This window comes from Zalophus californianus, chromosome 2, assembly GCF_009762305.2.
Source record: "Zalophus californianus isolate mZalCal1 chromosome 2, mZalCal1.pri.v2, whole genome shotgun sequence".
NCBI classification, from domain to species: domain Eukaryota; kingdom Metazoa; phylum Chordata; class Mammalia; order Carnivora; family Otariidae; genus Zalophus; species Zalophus californianus.
The window spans coordinates 107,190,591-107,210,625 of record NC_045596.1 but is presented as its reverse complement, the minus strand read 5'-3'; the positions used below and the strand labels follow the sequence as shown (position 1 = coordinate 107,210,625).

Sequence of the window (20,035 nt, the reverse complement as noted above, 5' to 3'; positions counted from 1 at the left end):
TATATGGTAGGTTCAAGAGGATTTACTGATAAATTGGATGGAGGTAACAGGGAGATTGAGTCATAAGAGTGACTTGATGGGTTTTTTTTCCACAAGCAACTGAAGAATGTACTGAGAAGTCTATGTATAGGTGGCCAGATTTGGTGGGGGAGGAGGCAGTTTGGGCCATATTGAGTTTGCAGTAACTACTGGAAATCCTCATGCTGATAACCATTAGCAAGCAGTTCAATAGAGATCTGGACTCAAGATATGACATGTTTGATGATCAACATAATAGTGTTTAGGGGCACCTGGGTGGCTCAGTCGTTAAGCGTCTGCCTTCGGCTCAGATCATGATCCCAGGGTCCTGGGATCGAGCCCCGCATCAGGCTCCCTGCTCGGCAGGAAGCCTGCTTCTCCCTCTCCCACTCCCCCTGCCTGTGTTCCCTCTTTTGCTGTGTCTCTCTCTGTCAAATAAATAAAATCTTAAAAAAAAAAAAAAAGAATAGTGTTTAAAGCCATGAGACTGGAATAGATAAGTACAGTTGACTCATGAACAACACAGGTTTGAACTTCATGGGTCCATCTATATGCAGATTTTTATCAATAAATATATACAGTATTATAAATGTATTTTCTCTTAGGAATTTCTTAATTTTTTTTCTCTAACTTTATTATAAGAATACAGTATATAATATGTATAATTTAAAAAATATGGGTTAATCGGGCGCCTGGGTGGCTCAGTTGGTTAAGCAACTGCCTTCGGCTCAGGTCATGATCCTGGAGTCCCGGGATCGAGTCCCACATCGGGCTCCCTGCTCAGCAGGGAGTCTGCTTCTCCCTCTGACCCTCTTCCCTCTCATGCTCTCTATCTCTCATTCTCTCTCTCTCAAATAAATAAATAAATAAATCTTAAAAAATAAAAAATAAAAAATAAAAAAAATAAAATAAAAAATATGGGTTAATCAACTATAAATGTTATCAGTAAGGCTTCTGGTCAATAGTACACTATTAGTAGTTAAGTTTTGGTGGTGTCAAAAGTTATATGCGGATTTTTTACTACATGATGTGGGAGGTTGGTCCTCCTAACCCCCATGTTGTTCAATGGTCAACTTTTCTTGGATGGGAAGATTAAATTCCCTAAAGAGAATAAGTGTTGCCAGATCTTTAAAATTAATCTCAGTGTAATTTGTGTTAAAACTCCTGTAGTTTGTGTGTATATATGTGTCTGAGAGAGAGAAACTTGGTAATCTAATCCTAGTATCATTAAATAGGAAAGTGCCATTTCTGAAGACCATTCTTTAGAAGAATAAAATGCAATGTTATTTGTAAGAGCATGAGTTTGACAAAATAGAACAGAAAAAAGAGTAAATAGAAATTTAGTATATGACAGAGGTGGCATTATAAATCAATAGGGAAATAATCATATGAGGGATGGTTGCTATCCATGCAAAAAAATCTGTAAAGTTTTGCTTTTCATATTTAAGTGTTTATGTGGTTTTATGGATTAAGTATCTAAATATAAAAAGCAAAACTGTATAGATTTTTTTTTAAATATCGAACAATCTCTCTTGAACATTTTGCTAGGAAAGTGTTTCTTAATCAGAATTTAAATGCAGGCCAAAAAGGAAAAGATTGATATATTTGAATATGTTAAAATGTAAAACTTCTATTTCAAAAATCAATATGTCAAATGAAAAGACAACCCATCATTTAGAAACATGTATTTACATGTAAAGGTGTAGTTACAGCAACATAGATAGATCTAAAAAACAAGGTTTATATTAAAGTAAAAAGAGATACGGATCTATAGCATAAAAACACATGCATGCAGGGGCGGCTGGGTGGCTCAGTCGGTTAAGTGTCTGCCTTTGGCTCAGGTCAGGATCCCAGGGTCCTGGGATCGAGCCCTGCATCGGGCTCCCCTGCTAAGCAGGGAGCCCGCTTTTCCCTGTCCCTCTGCCACTCCCCCTGCTTGTGCTCTTTCTCTCTAAAACAAATAAATAAATAAAATTTATTTGTGTATGTCCAAGAATATATCACATTTTAATGTGAACCTACAAAATGAAGGGGAATGAGAGAGGGATTGGGAATGAACAGGAAAATAAAAGAAACAAACGAGAGCAGTCTTTCACAACTAATAGTGATAACGGGCCATGGAAAGAGTAGTGTGATTAACTCTACTCTGCACTCAAGGTTCAGAAAGAGTGGAAGATAAAAGAATATGACTTATGGTGTATGTAGGATAAATCAGGGTGTGGAGATTCTGGAAGGAAGATGAGTAAGGAAATTGACTGATAAAGACCTACAGTCATATGATAATAGAAATAGAAAAATTAAAATGCATATAAAAGATTCCATGTAGGAAAAATGGGCAGAACTTGGTGGTATCAGGCTAAAGGACAGGGGGAGAATTTCAGAATTTTATTGCTAAACATATCTCAGTGATCATCTTAGTTTAACTTCCCAATTTTATAGAAGAAACCAAACTGAACCAAAGGCTCAGAAATTATCTTGTCCAGGGTTGCACAACAAATTCATGGAATTAGAACTCATATCTTGTAATTGCTAATCTGGTGAGTTTCTAAACCTGGCTTTCTAACAGTATTCACAGCAGTAATAAAATTGAGAATGAGAATTAATTATTAAAGGATCATGAGTGGTTAAATGGACTTTTGACATCTGCATGGAAGTTTCATTTGGTTTTTGGACAGTTGGGCCTAAAAATTTTAAATTAAGGTTAGAGATCAGTAAAGCTAGTTGTGGTTTTCTAAAGCCTAAAAGGTTTTAAGTGTTTTATTGTCCCTGAGCAATTTTGCCATAATATTTACTGACAGTATTCCATAGCTTAACATTAAGCAGTTCATGGTTGTATACATAAAACTATGCTTGCTTTTCCTGCCACAGATTTGAAGAAACATAAGGATAAGCAGATGCTTCTTTTAGAGAAGAGGGTGTTGCTTTCAAGCTTGACAGATTCTGAATGATGGGGCATATTGACATTACCAAAATTTAGGTTTTGAGATGCCCCTATAACTATGCCAAGAATAACTAAATTGAAAACTCTTTAAATACTAGATTTGTTTAAGTTTGTACTTACACTGAAAACAATTAGTTTCGTTTGCTGTCTGGTTTTATAGTGCAAAAAGAAAATTGGAATCATGGGAACTTATGAAAGCTTTTATAATTTTCCTTTTCAGGAGTTTTTGGTGATACTCTGTCATAGCAGATAAAACTCTTCAGCCTAGTTTCTAAGAACCATCATTCAGCTGCCCCCCTCAACCTTCCAGTTATGTACAAACTGCTCAAAATAGTCATTTTACTGTTTTTCATGGAAAAACTTTGGGTTTCTTCCTTTTGCCTTTGATCATTATTCTGTTTCTCAGAAAACTTATAACTTTCAAAATCTGGTTAAAACCTCTCTTCTCCAAGAAGACTTCTCTCAATTCATTACACCAGATTTTTACTCTTTTCTTATGGATATACTCAGCATTTATTCACTTTAAGATGAGATTTTATGCTATTTCTCTTTCAGTGCTTTTTTGTCATATATATTTGTTTATAATGTATATTTAGCTGACTTATAGAAACGATTATTTTTCAAGTCGTGCTCAGATTGTACATCTGCCTTATAAATTTTTTTTTTTATTTTAGAGAGAGTGAGCATGAGCTGGGGGAGGAGCAGAGATAGGAGCAAGAGGGAGGTGGAAAGAATCTCACGAAGACTCTGCACTGGGGGCAGAGCCCACTATGGGGCTCTACCTCACAATCCTGAGATCATGACCTGAGCCAAAAATCAAGAGTTGGAGGCTCAACCAACTGAGCCACCCAGGTGCCCCTGCCTTGTAATGTCTTGGAAGGAAAGGATTGTCATTTGTGTATCTCAGGAATAACTTATTTTATTTTTGTTTCATTTTGTTTTTTGTTTTAAAGATTATTTATTTATTTGACAGAGAGCGGGGGCAGGGGGTAGGAGCAGAGGGAGCAGAGTGGGAGAAAGAGAGAAGCAGACTTCCCACTGAGTGTGGAGCCCGATGCCGGGCTCTATCCCAGGACCCTGAGATCATGACCTGAGCTGAAATCAAGAGCCAACCACTTAACCAACTGAGCCACCCAGACACCCCTCAGGAATAACTTGTAAAAGGACCTAACTGTAAAGATTGACTAAAGCACTTGCATAGGGATCCATATTAACCATTTATCAGATTAAAAAATTTTAGCCACTAAGGAATGATCTCATTAACAGATACAGATATTATCTTCATATAAAGAATCTATAACTTGTCAATCACCTTATTTTATATTTATTGAAAACTTGAACATATACATGTGTGCTCAGAGTGTAGAAACAGTCCTTAATAAGTTTCTGTATGATATAGCCTCAAAATTGTTGTAATTGGACCCATTTCACAAATCTTTTGTGGATTCAACAGTTTCTAAAGATGAGATCCCATTCAGTTTTTCTAGCTTGAGGTTCTTTTTGTTATTTCCAGTCACATAGGTCAGAGGTACTAAACTGAGCTTCTTACCATATCTCCTGAATCTTTTTATATTTGCGAATGACACCATCCAGTTCCTGCTTCAGAAAACCAGGAGGCATCCGAAATCTTTTGCTGTCCCAGCTCTACCCCCTAAATGTCTCTCAGATCCTCCCCTTTTGTATCACTATATTGTTACTGTTTTGCTCAGTCCATCAATGCTCCAGTAACCTCCAAATTAATTCTCCCTCCCCATCTTCTTTTTTCATAGTCATCAAATTATCTTTCTAAAATAAAATCTGATCATGTCTTTCTTCTTTGATGGCTACTATATGCCTATAGGATTTAATTCAAATTACTCAAAATGACATTAAAGCTTTCTGTGACTTGACTCCTGGCAACTTAACGCATATTTTGTCAGTCCTCACCTCAATTTCCTGAACTGTTTTCAGTTTCCCGAACAAGTCATGCTATTTCATAACTCCCTACTTTTGCTCACATTGTTCAGGCTGCCTGAAAGGCCCTTTGCTGATAAATGTCCTCTTAACTTTCAAGGTTCAGCTCCAGTGTCACATTTTCTAGAAATCTTTTGCGAAATCTTTATGGTTTCTTCCTCCTTGGGTAGGAACCAAGCATGCCTACCTTTTGCTTCAGCCATAGACTGCACATACATCTGTCACAGCATTTTTAACACAGTGTACATAATTCTTTACAAATTGATCTCTCTTTGCTAGTTTATAAGCTCCTAATTTAGCCATTTTTATCTTGCATCATCTAACACAGTGCTAGACACATGGCAAGTGCTCAAAAAATATTTTTTGAGTCATTAAGTCAGTTAATTAAGTAATTAAATTGTATCTCATTGGAGGGGCAAAACTAAATTTATGTGGGTTTTTTATTAATGTACTTTACCCTTGGTCTTTTGGGGGCACAACTGTTTTTCTTGAACTGTAACTATTTAGAAAATTATATGTTAAAGTCTTCAGTTGTGGAGTAATGTATGTCTACTTAGTAGTTTGATTTCTAAAGTACACCTGAAAAAAAAATTTTTTTAATAAAACTAACAGTAGCTTTGCAGACTAAATTAAGAGATTTTTCAGTGTTTCCCATTATGGATCCAGACTTTAAGCTATATTGACTTTTAAATCTGTTTATTACTAATCATCTCTAGGTTTAAATGCATGATAGACATATTATAAGTATTTTTTATGTTTAGTGTTCTATTTAAATGACATAAAATCCAAGAAATCTTTAAAATGTGATTTATAACTAAATGGTTTTATTGAAGAGCATAAGAGCTGATGTGATAGGAATGTAATTTTTGATACAATTTTGTTATGTTTCATGCAACAAAGTTTAAGTTACATAATCATTGTGTTCATCATTAATTTTTTTTATACACCAGCGCAAAGCATAAAACATAGTCTCCTCAAAGCATAAAACAAATCACATCACTCACCTTTTTTAACACTCAGTGGATTTTCATTGCAATTGTATTTAGTCTCTCTTCTGTGGGGTTCTTCCAAGACCTCCAGTATATAGATGTCACCTGATATTTCTTCAGATTACTATATTTTCTCCTTTCCGTTTTTGAAAATTGCTTGGAAGAAGAATCTGTATCTGCTGTAGTCACTCTGGAATTTCTTTCAACTTGAATTTAGTCCCACCTCCCTCTTCTTTTCCTCAACTTTACTGGTACCATTTTACCTTTTTTGCCCGAAAACAAAATCTTCTATTATCTGTGGTTGATGATTTTTCTGTCCTTCGTGAACATTTCTCTACTGTCTTTTGTGTTTGCACTTTCCCCCCCTCCTTACATGATCACATTTATCCTACCCAACTTAAACTTTAATCTCAATAATATTGTTTCCCAAATATGTACCTCTGGTCATGATCACTTTGTGGAGCTCTATACTTGAATTGCTAGAGCAAGGGTTTTCAAACTTTTTTTTTTTTTTTAGCAGCAGAACCCTTTAAAAAATCTAATACGTAGAACCCCAATATATAAAATTGATAAAAGTGGAACTGCTGTGGTTGCAGTGAGGAGTGCAGGTCTTCCCTATCTTGTAATTAATACCATCATCAAACCTAGGAATTTTGCTTGATACTTCTCTTTTGCTTCGCCCCTGCATTCAAATTTTGTTGGCTCTATATCCAGATTATCACAAATCCAATCATTACCACCCTCACCTCTATCCCAAGCCATCACTGTCTCTTGCTTGTATTAGTCTTCTATCTGGTTTCTCTGCTTTCACTCTTATCCCACTGTAAATCTTCCAAGACCTCCAGTATATAGATGTCACTTGATGTTTCTTCAGATTATTATATTTTCTCCTTTCCCTTTTTTGAAATTGCTGGCATATTATAAGCACTCAATAAATATTTGTTCAAAGAATGAATGGATAGAATCTCTTAGATTCTGCCTTGGTAAAATCTATGCCATCTTACCCAGTGGAACTGCTTACTTGTCACCATGACTCTAGTTTAGATCTTTTCTGCCTCTGGCTCATTTATTATGATCTATTGGTTAAAGAAAGAGGCAGAACCATCATTCTGGTTCATCCTTTTTCACAAATCCCAGATCTATTTTTTTATTTTATTTGTTTTTATTATATTCAGTTAGTATATAGTACATCATTAGTTTTTGATGTACAAATGCCAGATTTAAATTCCAAAAGTACAGCTCTGATCCCATTATTTGAGCAACTCCCCCATTACATTTAAATTAATACAGATCACTTAATTTGTTAATTGAGCCACATTGTGACCTCCCATCACCTTTCCAGTCTTGTTTCCCATCTTCTCTAAGCAAGTCCTACACTTTCCTACCTTCATGCTTGTACTTATTTTATTCCTTTCTGAAGCTGTCTCTTTGTCCGCGCTTGTGTGATTCACCATTTCTTGGCCAATTCTCATTTTAAATACCTCCTGCTTCAATATTCTCTGATTTAAATGCAAATAACTGCCTACTCTGAATTATAATACTTTCTTTTAATCTTTGGTGGTGCTTGAAGAAGTGTGCTTTGTGGCCCTTCTTTTTTTTTTTTTTATTTATTTATTCATGAGAGTCAGAGAGAGAGAGAGAGAGAGAGAGGCAGAGGCAGAGGGAGAAGCAGGCTCCCCGCCCAGCAGGGAGCCCAATGCGGGCCTCGATCCCAGAACCCCGGGATCATGACCTGAGCCGAAGGCAGATGCTTAACCATCTGAGCCACCCAGGCGCCCCTTTGTGGCCCTTCTAAAGATTCCTGTGTCTCACCTATGTTCGTGTGCTTTGTACCCCCTTGCATAACATCTTTTGTGTCTGATACATGACAGGTGTGTGGTAAAAATTTTTTAACATGTCCGTTGCATAAGCCTATATAATAACAGAAAAATTAATATATTCTCCAGATTATCAGTGATATTTAAACTTGTAAGACTCTAAAGCTATATTTGTAATCATTGTTTACAGTATTTTTGCAAAGATAAACATGTTGATTGCGTAGTTATTCTGTAAAATCTAAGACAGTGGCTGTATATCAGAATCAGCTATAGTGATTCTGAAAAAGAGAGATGCGAGGTACTACTCTCCCACCCCCCAACATTCTGAAGTAAGACTCAGATAGAGACTATGTACATATGGTTGCAGAAAGCTCACTTTCATACAAAGTATACAGAACTACTTGTATGATAGAAAATTATATTCTAACATAGAATTCAGCATTTTGAACTAAAGTATGTATAATTTTGAACTAAATTGTATAAAAAATTATACACAAATGAACTGTTTTTAGACTGTAGAAGCTCTTAAAATTTTGATAGCTCAGTACATGAATTATGATTCATGTACTGAATTATTAGTACAGTATCAGTTATGGTAAGAAGTGATCTTAAAAATTCAGAACTTTGTCTAAAATTATGTTTGGGGACTTTCTAAAGTTTTTAAGCACAAATGATTGGTTTATTTATACCAGATAATTATAGAAGTACTTATTAAAGTACCTAATGTGTGTATTTTTCTTTTACATTTAAAAATTTAGAATATTTGGGGTGCCTGGGTGGCTCAGTCAGTTAAGCATCTGCCTTCAGCTCAGGTCATGATCTCAGTGTCCTGGGATCGAGCCCCGCATCGTGCTCTCTGCTCAGTGGGGAGTCTGCTTCTCCCTCTCACTCTCCCTCTGTGCTCACTCTCTCTCTCTCAAATAAATAAATAAAAGCTTTAAAATAAAAAAAATTTAGAATATTTAACAGTAACCTAATTATGGAAAAAGCCCAAATGTCCATCAACTGATGAATGGATAAAGAAGTTGTGGTACACACACACACACACACACACACACTCGCACACACACTGGAGTATTATTCAGCCATGAAAAAGAATGAAAATCTTGTCATTTGCAATGACGTGAATGGAGCTAGAATGTATTATGATAAGTGAAATAAGTCAAAGACAAATGCCATATGATTTCACTCATGTGGAGTTTAAGAAACAAAACAATGAACATAGGGGAGGAAAAAAAAGAGCAAACCATAAAACAGACTCTTAATTATAGAGAACACACTGAGGATTGCTAGAGAGGAAGGAGCAGGGAGATGGGCTAAATGGGTGATGGGTATTAAGGAGGGCACTTGTGATGACCACTGGATGTGATATATAAGTGATGAATCACTAAATTCTACTACTGAAAGTAGTATTACACCATATGTTAACTGAATTTGAACAAAAACTTGAAACAAAAAAAATTTTAAAAATTTAGTATACATATCAAATCAGTAAAACCTGGGTTTTATTTCTTTCAGAACTTTACCATTTTTCATTGTATGAAAGAAATATAAACATTTCTAGAACTCTATTGATATGAGACTACAAAAGAAATGTATAAAAATTTATCTTAAAATAGACTCACTGTATTTGATGTTAAATCTCAAAAAATACATATTGATAATTAAGACATTTTAATTTCTGTCCAAGTTAATGCTATAATTTAAGTATAGTACTATATTGTATCTTTTATACTTGGTTATACTTGAATTAACAGAGCGAAGATTTTTTCTTTTACAGGTTTAATTCAAATCTCTGCTATTACAAGTAACAAAAATTACACTAATGAAAAATCCTAGAAATTTTATTTTTTTTGTGTTTGGTGTAAGAAACTTGTCCAATTTCATTATTTTGTATGTTGCTGTCCAGTTTTCCCAACACCATTTGTCTTTTCTCCATTCTTTCCTGCTTTGTTGAAGATTAATTGACCATATACTTGTGGGTTCGTTTCTGAGTTTTCTGTTCTATTGATCTATGTGTCTATTTTTGTGTCAGTATCATACTGTTTGGATTACTACAGCTTTGTAATGTAACTTGAAGTCCAGAATTGTGATGCCTCCAGCTTTGCTTTACTTTTCTGAGGTCTTTTGTGGTTCTATACAAATTTTAGGATTGTTTGTTCTAGCTCTGTGAAAAATGCTGGTGGTATTTTGATAGGGATTGTATCAAATGTGTAGATTGCTTCAGGTAATACAGACATTTTAACAATATTTATTTTTCCAGTCCAAGAGCATGGAATATTTTTCATTTTCTTCGTGTTCTTTTCACTTTCTTTCATCAATCAGTGTTTTATAGTTTTCAGAATACAGGTCTTTCACCTCTTTGGTTAGGTTTATTCCTAGGCATCTTATTGTTTTTGGTGGAATTGTGAATGAGAATGACTCCTTAATTTCTCTTTCTGTTTCTCCATTATTGGTGTACAGAAATGCAACAGATTTCTGTATGTTCATTTTGTATCCTGCAACTTTTCTGAATTCGTGTATCAGTTCTAGCAATTTTTTGGTGGAGTCTTCCACATTTTTTACATAGAATATCATGTTGTCTGCGAATAGTGAAAGTTTGACTTCTTCCTTGCCAATTTGAATGCCGTTCATTTCTTTGTGTTGTCTGATTGCTGTGGCTAGGATTTCCAGTACTATGTTAAATAACAGTGGTGAGAGTGGACATCCCTGTCTTGTTCCTAACCGTGGAGGAAAAGCTCTTAGTTTTTCCCCATTGAGGATGATAATAGCTTTGGGTTTTTCATAGATGGCCTTTATGTTGAGGTATGTTCCCTCTAAACCTATTTTGTTGAGAGTTTTTATCATGAATGGATGTTGTCCTTTGTAAAATGTTTTTTCTAAATCTGTTGAATCATATGGCTCTTATCCTTTCTCTTATTGATGTGATTTATCACATTGATTGATATTACAAATTGAACCATTCTTGCCACACAGGAGTAAATCCCAGTTGATCATGGTGAATGATTTTTTAAATGTATTGTCAGATTCAGTTTGCTAGTATTTTATTGAGAATTCTTACATCTATGTTCATCAGGGATATTGGCCTATAGTTCTTTTTTTTCAGTGGAGCCTTTATCTGGGTTTGGTACCAGGGTAATGCTGGCCTCATAGAATGAATTTGGAAGATTTCCTTCCTTTTCTATTTTTTGGAACAATTTCAGAAGTATAGGTATTAATTCTTCTTTAAATGTTTGGTAGAATTCCCCTGTGAAGCCATCTGGTCCTGGGCTTTTGTTTGTTGGGAGTTTTTGATTACTGATTGAATTTCTTTGCTGGTTATCAGTCTGTTCAAGTTTTCTATTTCTTTCTGTTTTAGTTTTGGTAGTTTGTATGTTTCTAGGAATTTATCCATTGTCCAATTTGTTGGCATATACTTTTTTTATAATACTCTCTTATAATTGTTTGGATTTCTGTGGTGTTTGGTAGTTAATTCTCCTCTATTGTTTGTGATTTTATTTATTTGGGTTCTCTTTTGGTACTCTGACTAGAGGTTTATCAATTTATTCATTTTTTTCAAAGAACCAGCTCCTGGGTTTATTGATGTGTTCTATTGTTTTTTCAGTTTCTATATCATGTATTTCTGCTTTAATCTTAATTACTTCCTTCTGCTGACTTTAGGCTTCATTTGTTGTTATTTTTCTAGCTCCTTTAGGTGTAAGGTTAAGTTGTTTATTTGAGATTTTTCTTGCTTCTTGAGGTAGGCCTGTAGTGCTGCATACTTCCCTCTTAGGACTACATTTTCTTCATCCCAAAGTTTTGGACCATTGTGTTTCCACTTTCATTTGTTTCCATGGATTTTTTTATTTCTCCTTTGATTTTCTAGTTGACCCATTCTTTGTTTAGTAGCATGTTGTTTAACCTTCATGTATGTGGTCTTTCCAGATTTTTTTCTTGTGTTTGATTTCTTGTTCCATAGTGTTGTGGTCAGAAAAGGTGCATGGTATTATTTCAGTCTTCAAATAATTTTCAAATATTTCTTTTAAAAAAAATTTTTTATTTATTTATTTGAGAGAGAGAATGAGAGACAGAGAGCACGAGAGGGAAGAGGGTCAGAGGGAGAAGTAGACCCCCCACTGAGCAGGGAGCCCGATGTGGGACTCGATCCCGGGACTCCAGGATCATGACCTGAGCCAAAGGCAGTCGCTTAACCAACTGAGCCACCCAGGCGCCCAATTTTCAAATATTTCAATCAAGTATTTGTTGGGCCTGTTTTGTGGCCAAATATGTGATCTATCCTGGAGATTGTTCCATGTGCACTTGAAAAGAATGTGTATTCTGCTGTTTTAGGATGGAATGTTCTGAATATATCTGTTAAGTCCATCTGGTCCAGTGTGTCATTCAAAGCCATTGTTTTTCTGTTTAGATGATCTGTCCATTAATGTAAGTGGGGTATTAAAGTCTCCTACTGTTATTGTGTTACTCTCAGTTAGTTCCTTTATGTTTGCTTTAAAGTCTAGTTTATCCAATATAAGTATTGCTATTCTGGCTTTCTTTTCACATCCATTTGCATGATAATTGGTTTTCCACCCCCTCGCTTTCAATCTGCAAGTATCTTTATGTCTAAGATGAGTCTCTTGTAGGCAACATGTAGATGGGTGCTGTTTGTTTGGGTTTTTTTAATCCATTTGACACCCTCTGTTTTTGATTGGAGCATTTAGTCCATTTACATTCAAAGCAATTATTGATAGGTATTTATTGCCATTTTATCACTTGTTTTTTCACTGTTCTGGTGATTTCCTCTGATCCTTTCTTGTCTTTGTCACTTTTGGTCTCTCCTTTGCACTCCAAGAATCCCCTTTGATATTTCTTGCAGGGCTGGTTTAGTGGTCATGAATTCCTTTGGTTTTTATTTGTCTGGGAAAATCTATCTCTCCTTCTATTCTGATTGATAGCCTTGCTGGATAGAGTATTCTTGGCTGTACATTTTTCCCATTCAGCCCTTTGACTTTATCATGCCATTCGCTTCTGGTTTGCCAAGTTTCTGTTGTGCAATCTCCAGCTAGCCTTATGGGTTTTCTCTTATAAGCTAAGGACTTCTTTTGTCTTTTTGCTTTTAAGATTTTTTTTCCTTTATCACTATATTTTGCAAATTTAAATACAGTATGTCTTGGTGTTGGCCTGCTTTTGTTGATTTTGATGAGAGTTCTTTCTGCCTCCTGTATCTGGATGTCTGTTTCCTTCCCTCAATTAGGGAAGTTTTCTGCTATTATTTCTTGAAATAAATTTTCTGCCACCTTTTCTCTCTCTTCTCGGACTCTTTAGAATACGAATGTTATTATATACATACATGTTCTCGTTTTGCAGAATTCTTCCTATCTTTTATTCAGGTTCATTATTTTCCATTATTTTGTCTTCTAGATCACCAGTTCCTTTCTCTGTGTCTTCCAACCTGATGTTCATTGCATCACACCTGTTTCCAATCTCATTTATTGTATTTTTCATCTCTTATGGATTCTTTTTTAACTCTTTTATCTCTGTGGTAAGTGTCTCACTGATGTCTTCTATTTTTCTCAAGCCTGCTAAGTATCCTATGATTGTTGCTTTAAATTCTTCATCAGACATGTTACTTATATCTGTTTTGCTTAGATATCTGGCCATGGTCTTATCCTTTTCTTTCATTTGGGATAAATTCCTCCATCTTAGTATTTTGTCTAATCTCTGCCTTCTTCTTTTTGTTAGAAAAGCCAGTTTTGTATCCTGCTTCTGAAAATACTGGCCTTATGAAGAAGAAATCATGTAGTACCCAGGGTCTGGCACTTCAGGGAGTGTCTCCACTGTGTACTGAGTATGCTCTGCTATTGTGTTTTGGCTGCTCTCTCCTTCAGGCCAGTCTTCTGCAGAGGTTCTCCTAGCCTCCTGTGGGCAGTATTTGGTCCCTGACTGAATGTAGTGAGTTTTAATGAGGTGTGCTCTGGTCTGCCTGTGAAATGAGACCTGATACCACCTCCACCAGAACTGGGGCCCTAAATCTAAATCTGCTCAGAACCCTCTGGTCTGGAGACATGGTGTGGGCAGGGGTCTGTGCTGGTCTTCTGGAGTAGGGGCCCACCATGCTGAGACAGAGACAAGTTTGACTAAGAAGGGCCATCCCACCAGAGCTCAGGGGTTTGCACCTTAGGCAGCCAATAGTCACGCTGTGCTGCTTCCCACAGGTGGCTCTGTATTTACGTTGAGGGGTGGGGGAGGGAAATGGCACCAGCCAGCTCCTGTGTTTTCAGAGAGGTGTCTTGGTGAATGCTGCCTCTCAGGGATTAATTGAATTAAGGAAGAGACCCACAGTGAGGACTTCAGTTTGGAAACTACTGGACTAGTACTGGAAGTAATGATGGGACCAAAGGTTGGGCCATGAAATGGAAATGGAATACACAATTGAAAGACAATTTAGAAGTAGAATCATTAGGAAAATTAGAAATCAGGAGACCATCTATTGTAGGGTTTTGGTCTTTGCAGACTCCTTGGGGCCAAATGATGATTAGCCTTATATGCCATGCAGAGAAGTGTTGATTGTGTGCCCAAAGAAGTAGGGAATCCAGAAAATGTTATTAAACAAGGATTTTTAACAGATTGTCTAATCCACCTCCCTGTTGTTGGACATAAGATAGCTGAGACGCTTGTGGTCAGGTGAATTACATTAGGCCACATTCCTAGTTAGTGACAGAACTAGGTTCCTGACTCTGGGGTTTTCCATATTGCATCCTATTTTGATTGTGTCTCTAACCGATCATTTTTTTCCTTAATCATGCCATGGCCTTACTTAAGTATCTTACTACTTAATTTTTTCCTTTTAAAATATACAGAATGTTATAAATGGTAGGTTCATTTATTGATTCATATGATAATTGCAGTCCTGAAATTATCTCTAACCTTGAGGAAGATTTAAAATACATTGGTATAAGGTGGTTTTTGGTTTTAGTTTTGTTGTTGGTGAACCATTTTGCAAGTAGAAAAAGTCTGTTTTATGTCTGATAAATTCAGATTTTTATAAATTAGATTTATTCAAAACAAAGCATTTTCCTAAAGTGCTTAATTTTATATTATTGGAACCATTTTTTTGTAGACAGTGTATCATAGAGAACTCTGTTTAAATACCAGTTTCATTACTTAATTTGTGAATCCTTGGGCAAGTTGGTAAATCTCTGTCAACCTCACTCTCAACTTTAGTTTGGTGGAATAGTCTTAATAGTACTTAATTTACAGAGAAAGTTAATTGTACTAAGTGAGATGATTGCAAAGCATTTAGGACCGTTTCTGTTACCTAATAATTATCTGATACATTTTAGCTACTGTTAGATTTTTATTTCCTATTGCCTTATGCTAATCAGTAATGTAATTTATAAATACTGTTAGCCAAAAGTAAATCAATTAACATATATTGTGAATTTCTCATCAAATAATATTTTAAGTCCAACAGCACTAAAATGGTTGATTTATAATACCTACATAAAATATAATTAAGAAATAAATATGGGCAGTTCCTGCACTAAAGTAGCTTTGTTCCTAAAAATGTTTATGTTTTTTACATAATCCAAGTGTTTTGTATTCATACTTAATGCTTAATTGGTAGGATATTAAAAATCTTTTTTTCTGTTTCAGAAAGTCTTACTATTCTAAAATCTTTTTCTATGGGGAGTCAAGAAGATATTGAAACTTATTTGATACTAATGGAACATTCAAAAAACTTGTTATTTTTGTCCTTTGCAACTATAATTTCTAAAAAAAATTATTACACTATCTTGAGACAAATGTTTGAATTCATTATATTAAGTGGTTATATAATACATACTCCTGGTGTTTAAGGAGTGATCAGACATTGAAGCTTTGGTTCATTTTCATAGAAAAACCAATCAGTGATATTTCTTTAACTCTATAAATTCAGGAAGTTATAAACGTAACTATATTCTGCTTAGCACTGCCATTCTTGTTAGGTAATTTACTAAGATGATAAAGTGCTTTTTCATGAAATATGAATCATTTGAGTATGAAATATAATTTATCCAAGTAAAGTATTAATGACTCCCACTTTACACCCCTGCCCTTCACCTATACTTTTCCTCTTTACTCTTCCACGTGCATTTTGTCAGTAATAAAGGAATCTTTCAGTATATACCCCTTAGATCCATTTTTAGGTACATAAGAGTTACTAGTGATTTTACCAAATTTAGATTTCTTTTCTAGCGTTTTTAATTCTTTATGGCCTATGAAAAGTGTTTATTAATTTACTTTCTACTTTAGGCAAGCCAAGTTAGATCTGAGAGTTGCAGCAGCAAAAGTGGAAGAGTTAAATAACACAACTGAAAATCTTCAAGGACAAATGCAAAAGAAGGTATTTTCCTATTTCTAAGACAACTGGAAGCCTATAGCTTAGTTTTCTGTGAATTTTATTATTAATATTTTTTGGATTAGGTGTTAAAGAGGGTTGCTGGAAAATAAATTAAAAATCATTTTATTGCTCTCTAAATATAAAATACAAAATTAGGAAGCTAAATTATAATTTTGGAAATTACTTCCATTCACTTTATCCTGAGTCAGTAAAACATTGTAATCATTCCTAGACACATCATTACTGAAAGACATATTAAGTCAAGATGAAGTTTGATTAATTGGTAATACATAGATGAAAAGAAGCATGTAATACTACATTTTGTGTTATTTATGGAAATACTTATTGGCATAAGAGACCCTGGTTTTTATGTGTAATAGTGACATTTCAGGAAAGTGTCAAGGAAAGGTCAGGCTTTAGATTTAGGTGGATATAATTATTAAAAATTCTAGCTGTGGTATTTACTAGCTGCGTAACTTTTCTAAGCCTTATTTCCTAATCTGTGAAAGTTGATTATAGATTTCTAATGTGATTTGTGAAAGGCTTATGTAAAACTTCCCATAGATAACAGTTATAAAACTTGGATACATTCTTTAAAACACTGGGACACACCCAAAAATAGAAAGACACTGAAAGAGGTACAAATTGTAAGTTTTTGAATTTCTGACCTGAGAGTTCTTGCGAACTGCCATAGCTTCAGAAAACAACAGCTTTATGTGGACTTAAATAGCCAAGATCAAAGTTAAGGGTAGGAAAAGCAGTTGAAAATTTAAAGAAGAAATATTGGCAACAAAAGAACAACAACAACGAAAAACAGAGAGAAAAACCTAAATCCTGATTATAAACTCTGACCAGATCCAGGGCTGACAGCCAAATTAGGCATATGGGGGTAGGAGAGGGAGTTGAGTGAAAAAGTAGGCACGGACCTGAAAGAAAACTACTCTTGAAAGATAGAGCTATATGGAACTATATGTCTGAGTTTACCGCTTCTTATAATTGATTGCATTCCTGAAATGTGTGCTGTTCAAGCAACAGAAAGCTGAAGCCTTAATGTTTGTATCAGAGGACAGAGCCCAAAGCAGGCAGAGCAGCTTGAAATTACAGGGGACTCTCCAAGACCAACAAAATCACAAAGAGGATGAGCCCTACCCCTGCCCAAACTTGACCAATCCTTAAAGTATGTAGGCACAAGAGAATTTCCAGGAAGCCTAGGTAAAAAAGCAACCATGGAAAGAAATAAGAACTGATCGAGCTTGAATCGAGGCAAGATAATTGCCTCCTTGAACAGAAAAACTAATAATCCTCAAGAACAAAACAGAATCCAAAGTAACTGCAATGCATTATCTATATTATACAGTTTTCAACCAAAACTCTCTAGACAGTAAAGTGTGACTGATGGGGCTGGGTTAGGGGAAGCAAAGCAGTCCATAGAAATTCATTCTCAGCAGACCTAGCTCTTGGATTTAGCAGGCAAAGACTTCAAATAAGTGGTTATAAATATGTTCAAGGAATTAAAGAAAATGTGTATTTAAGTTAGAGTAAAATAAGGCTTCAGTGATGGAGCAGATAGAGAATTTTAACTGAGAAATAGAAAATAATTTTAAAAATAGAAATTCTGGAGTTTAAAAGTACAGCAACCAAAATAAAAATTTAATTAGATGGGCTCAAGAATAGATTGGAAAAAGCAGAAGAAATAAGCCATGAACTTGAAGACAGATCAACAGAAATTTTCCTATCCAAAAAACAGAGTTTAAAAGATGGAAGAAAAATGGGTGGCTCAGTCGGTTAAGCGGGTGGCTCTTGATTTCAGCTCAGGTCATGTTCCCAGGGTCCTGGGATCATGTCCTGCATTGGGCTTCGTGCTCAGCAGGGAGCCTGCTTCTCCCTCTCCCTCTGCCTGCCACTCCCCCCTGCTTGTGCATGCTCTCTCTCTCTCTGTGTCAAATAACTAAATAAAAATCTTTAAAATAAAATAAAAGATGGAAGAAAAATGAACAAGACCTCAGAGATCTGTGGGAAAATACGAAGCAAGCCAACAGGAATGTAATTGGAATTGCAGAAGGGAGGGGGACAGAAAAGATGTTTAAAGTAATAATGGCTGGATACTTCCAAAATTTGGTGGAAAACAGGTAGGATAAACACAAAGAAAATTACTTCTACACATCATGACAATACTGACTGCCAGTTATAAAGTGAAAACTTGAATGCAGCAACAGGAAAATGGCATGAACTGGGCAACAGTGGTAAGAGTAATGGCTGACTTAGAAGAAACGTGTAAGCAAAAAACATTGGAATAATATATCTGAAGTGCTGAAGGGAAAAAAATGCTCACTAAGAATTCTATGTCCAGTGAAACTGTACTTCAAAAATGAAGGTAAAATAAAGGCATTTTCAGATAAATGACACGAGAGAATTTGTCACTAGCAGAGCTGTTGTTCAAAGAATGTTCCAAAAGAAATTCTTTAGGCTAGAAGGAAAGGACACCAGATGGTGACTCAGATATAGGAAGAAATTAAAAGCAACAACAATTGTAAATATGAAATATTTTTGTACATTTTTTTCTCTAATTAATACCTAAAAGCTATGACTGCTTTAAAGCAGAATTGAGCAGTGTATGTGATGGATTTATTTCTTTTTCTTTTTTTTAATTTAAATTCAATTAATTAACATACCATGTATTATCAGTTTCAGAGTTAGAGTTCAATGATCCCTACCTATGTGATGGATTTGTAAAGTACGCAGATGTAATAGAACAATGGCACTCAAGACTAGGATGGTACATGGAGATAAATACTTGTTGCAAGGTTCCGATGTTTTCTCTGAACTAGATATTAACTCTGAATAAATTGGGATGAGTTAAAGATACATACTATAATTTCTAGAGCAACTACTAAAAATTAATTCAAAGAGATATAGCTAAAAGTCAGTAGAATTAAAATGGTATGTAAAAAATAACACAACAGAAGGCAAGAAAGGATAAACAGGATTTTTTGTAAAGGTGGTAGAAATCAAACCTATTTATTTCAAAGCATTGCTAGGTCAGAGAAGAAATATCCTATGATTGTAATGGTATGCTATATAACCAAGTTTTAAAAGAGCATATTCTAAAGGCAGATTATTTGCATACAAATCCCTGCTTTGTTTTGTTAGATTTGCAGTATAGAAATATTTTGAAATATTGGTAGACATTTATATGCAATGACTTTTTATTATTGTTTTTCTAATACAAAATTGATAGTGAGATTTTCTTCCCCTTTTTTTACTATGTACATGATTTATTTCCAAACTGTTATTGCTTGTTTATTTTCAATTTTATTCCTTTTCTAGTTATAAAAGTAGTGCATGCTATTCCTAAAAATTCAAATAATATTGAAAAATATAAAGAAAAGCACAACATATATACAAAATATATAATAGAGGTAATGCAAGATTACCTTGCAGGTCTATCTCTAGGAAATAATCACTGTTAACAGATTGTTTATAGCTTAAAGACGTTTTTTCTGTGTGTGTATATATATATGCATATATGTTTAAATTTTTTTAATGTGAAAGGAGTCGTACCGTAAATACTATGCTACAGAATGTTTTTTAGTGAAACAGATTTCATGGACAGCTCTCAGACATCTAGATCAATTTTTAAGGAGTTGATTAGATAATGCTATATTGGTATCCCTTCTTTAAACTTACATATTGAATTCTAGAAGTGTAATAACTTTATAGAGTGAATTCTTTTCTTTATGTTGTATAATGATGTATTGTATTTTCACATACTCAAGCTTCCAGTTTCTTTATTTTCTAGGAGGAGGAAATGTTGTCTGCCCAAGGAAGAGAGGAAGCATCAGATAGGCGTTTACAGCAGTTACAATCTAGTATAAAACAATTAGAAACAAGGTAAATTGTTAAATACGTCTAGCTTTATAAGCTTCAAAATGTTTTCCACATTGGAGTTTCAGTT

At 34.9% G+C, this 20,035-nt stretch overlaps 1 protein-coding gene across 1 annotated transcript in view; it reads left to right on the top strand.

Annotated features, from left to right (window-relative positions):
- SCLT1 (sodium channel and clathrin linker 1) overlaps positions 1-20,035 on the top strand; it is a 184,626-nt gene that overhangs the window by 65,091 nt on the left and 99,500 nt on the right. The window contains 2 exon segments of the mRNA XM_027600311.2: positions 15,993-16,083; positions 19,880-19,971. Of these exon segments, the coding sequence (XP_027456112.2) occupies positions 15,993-16,083; positions 19,880-19,971 (183 nt within the window).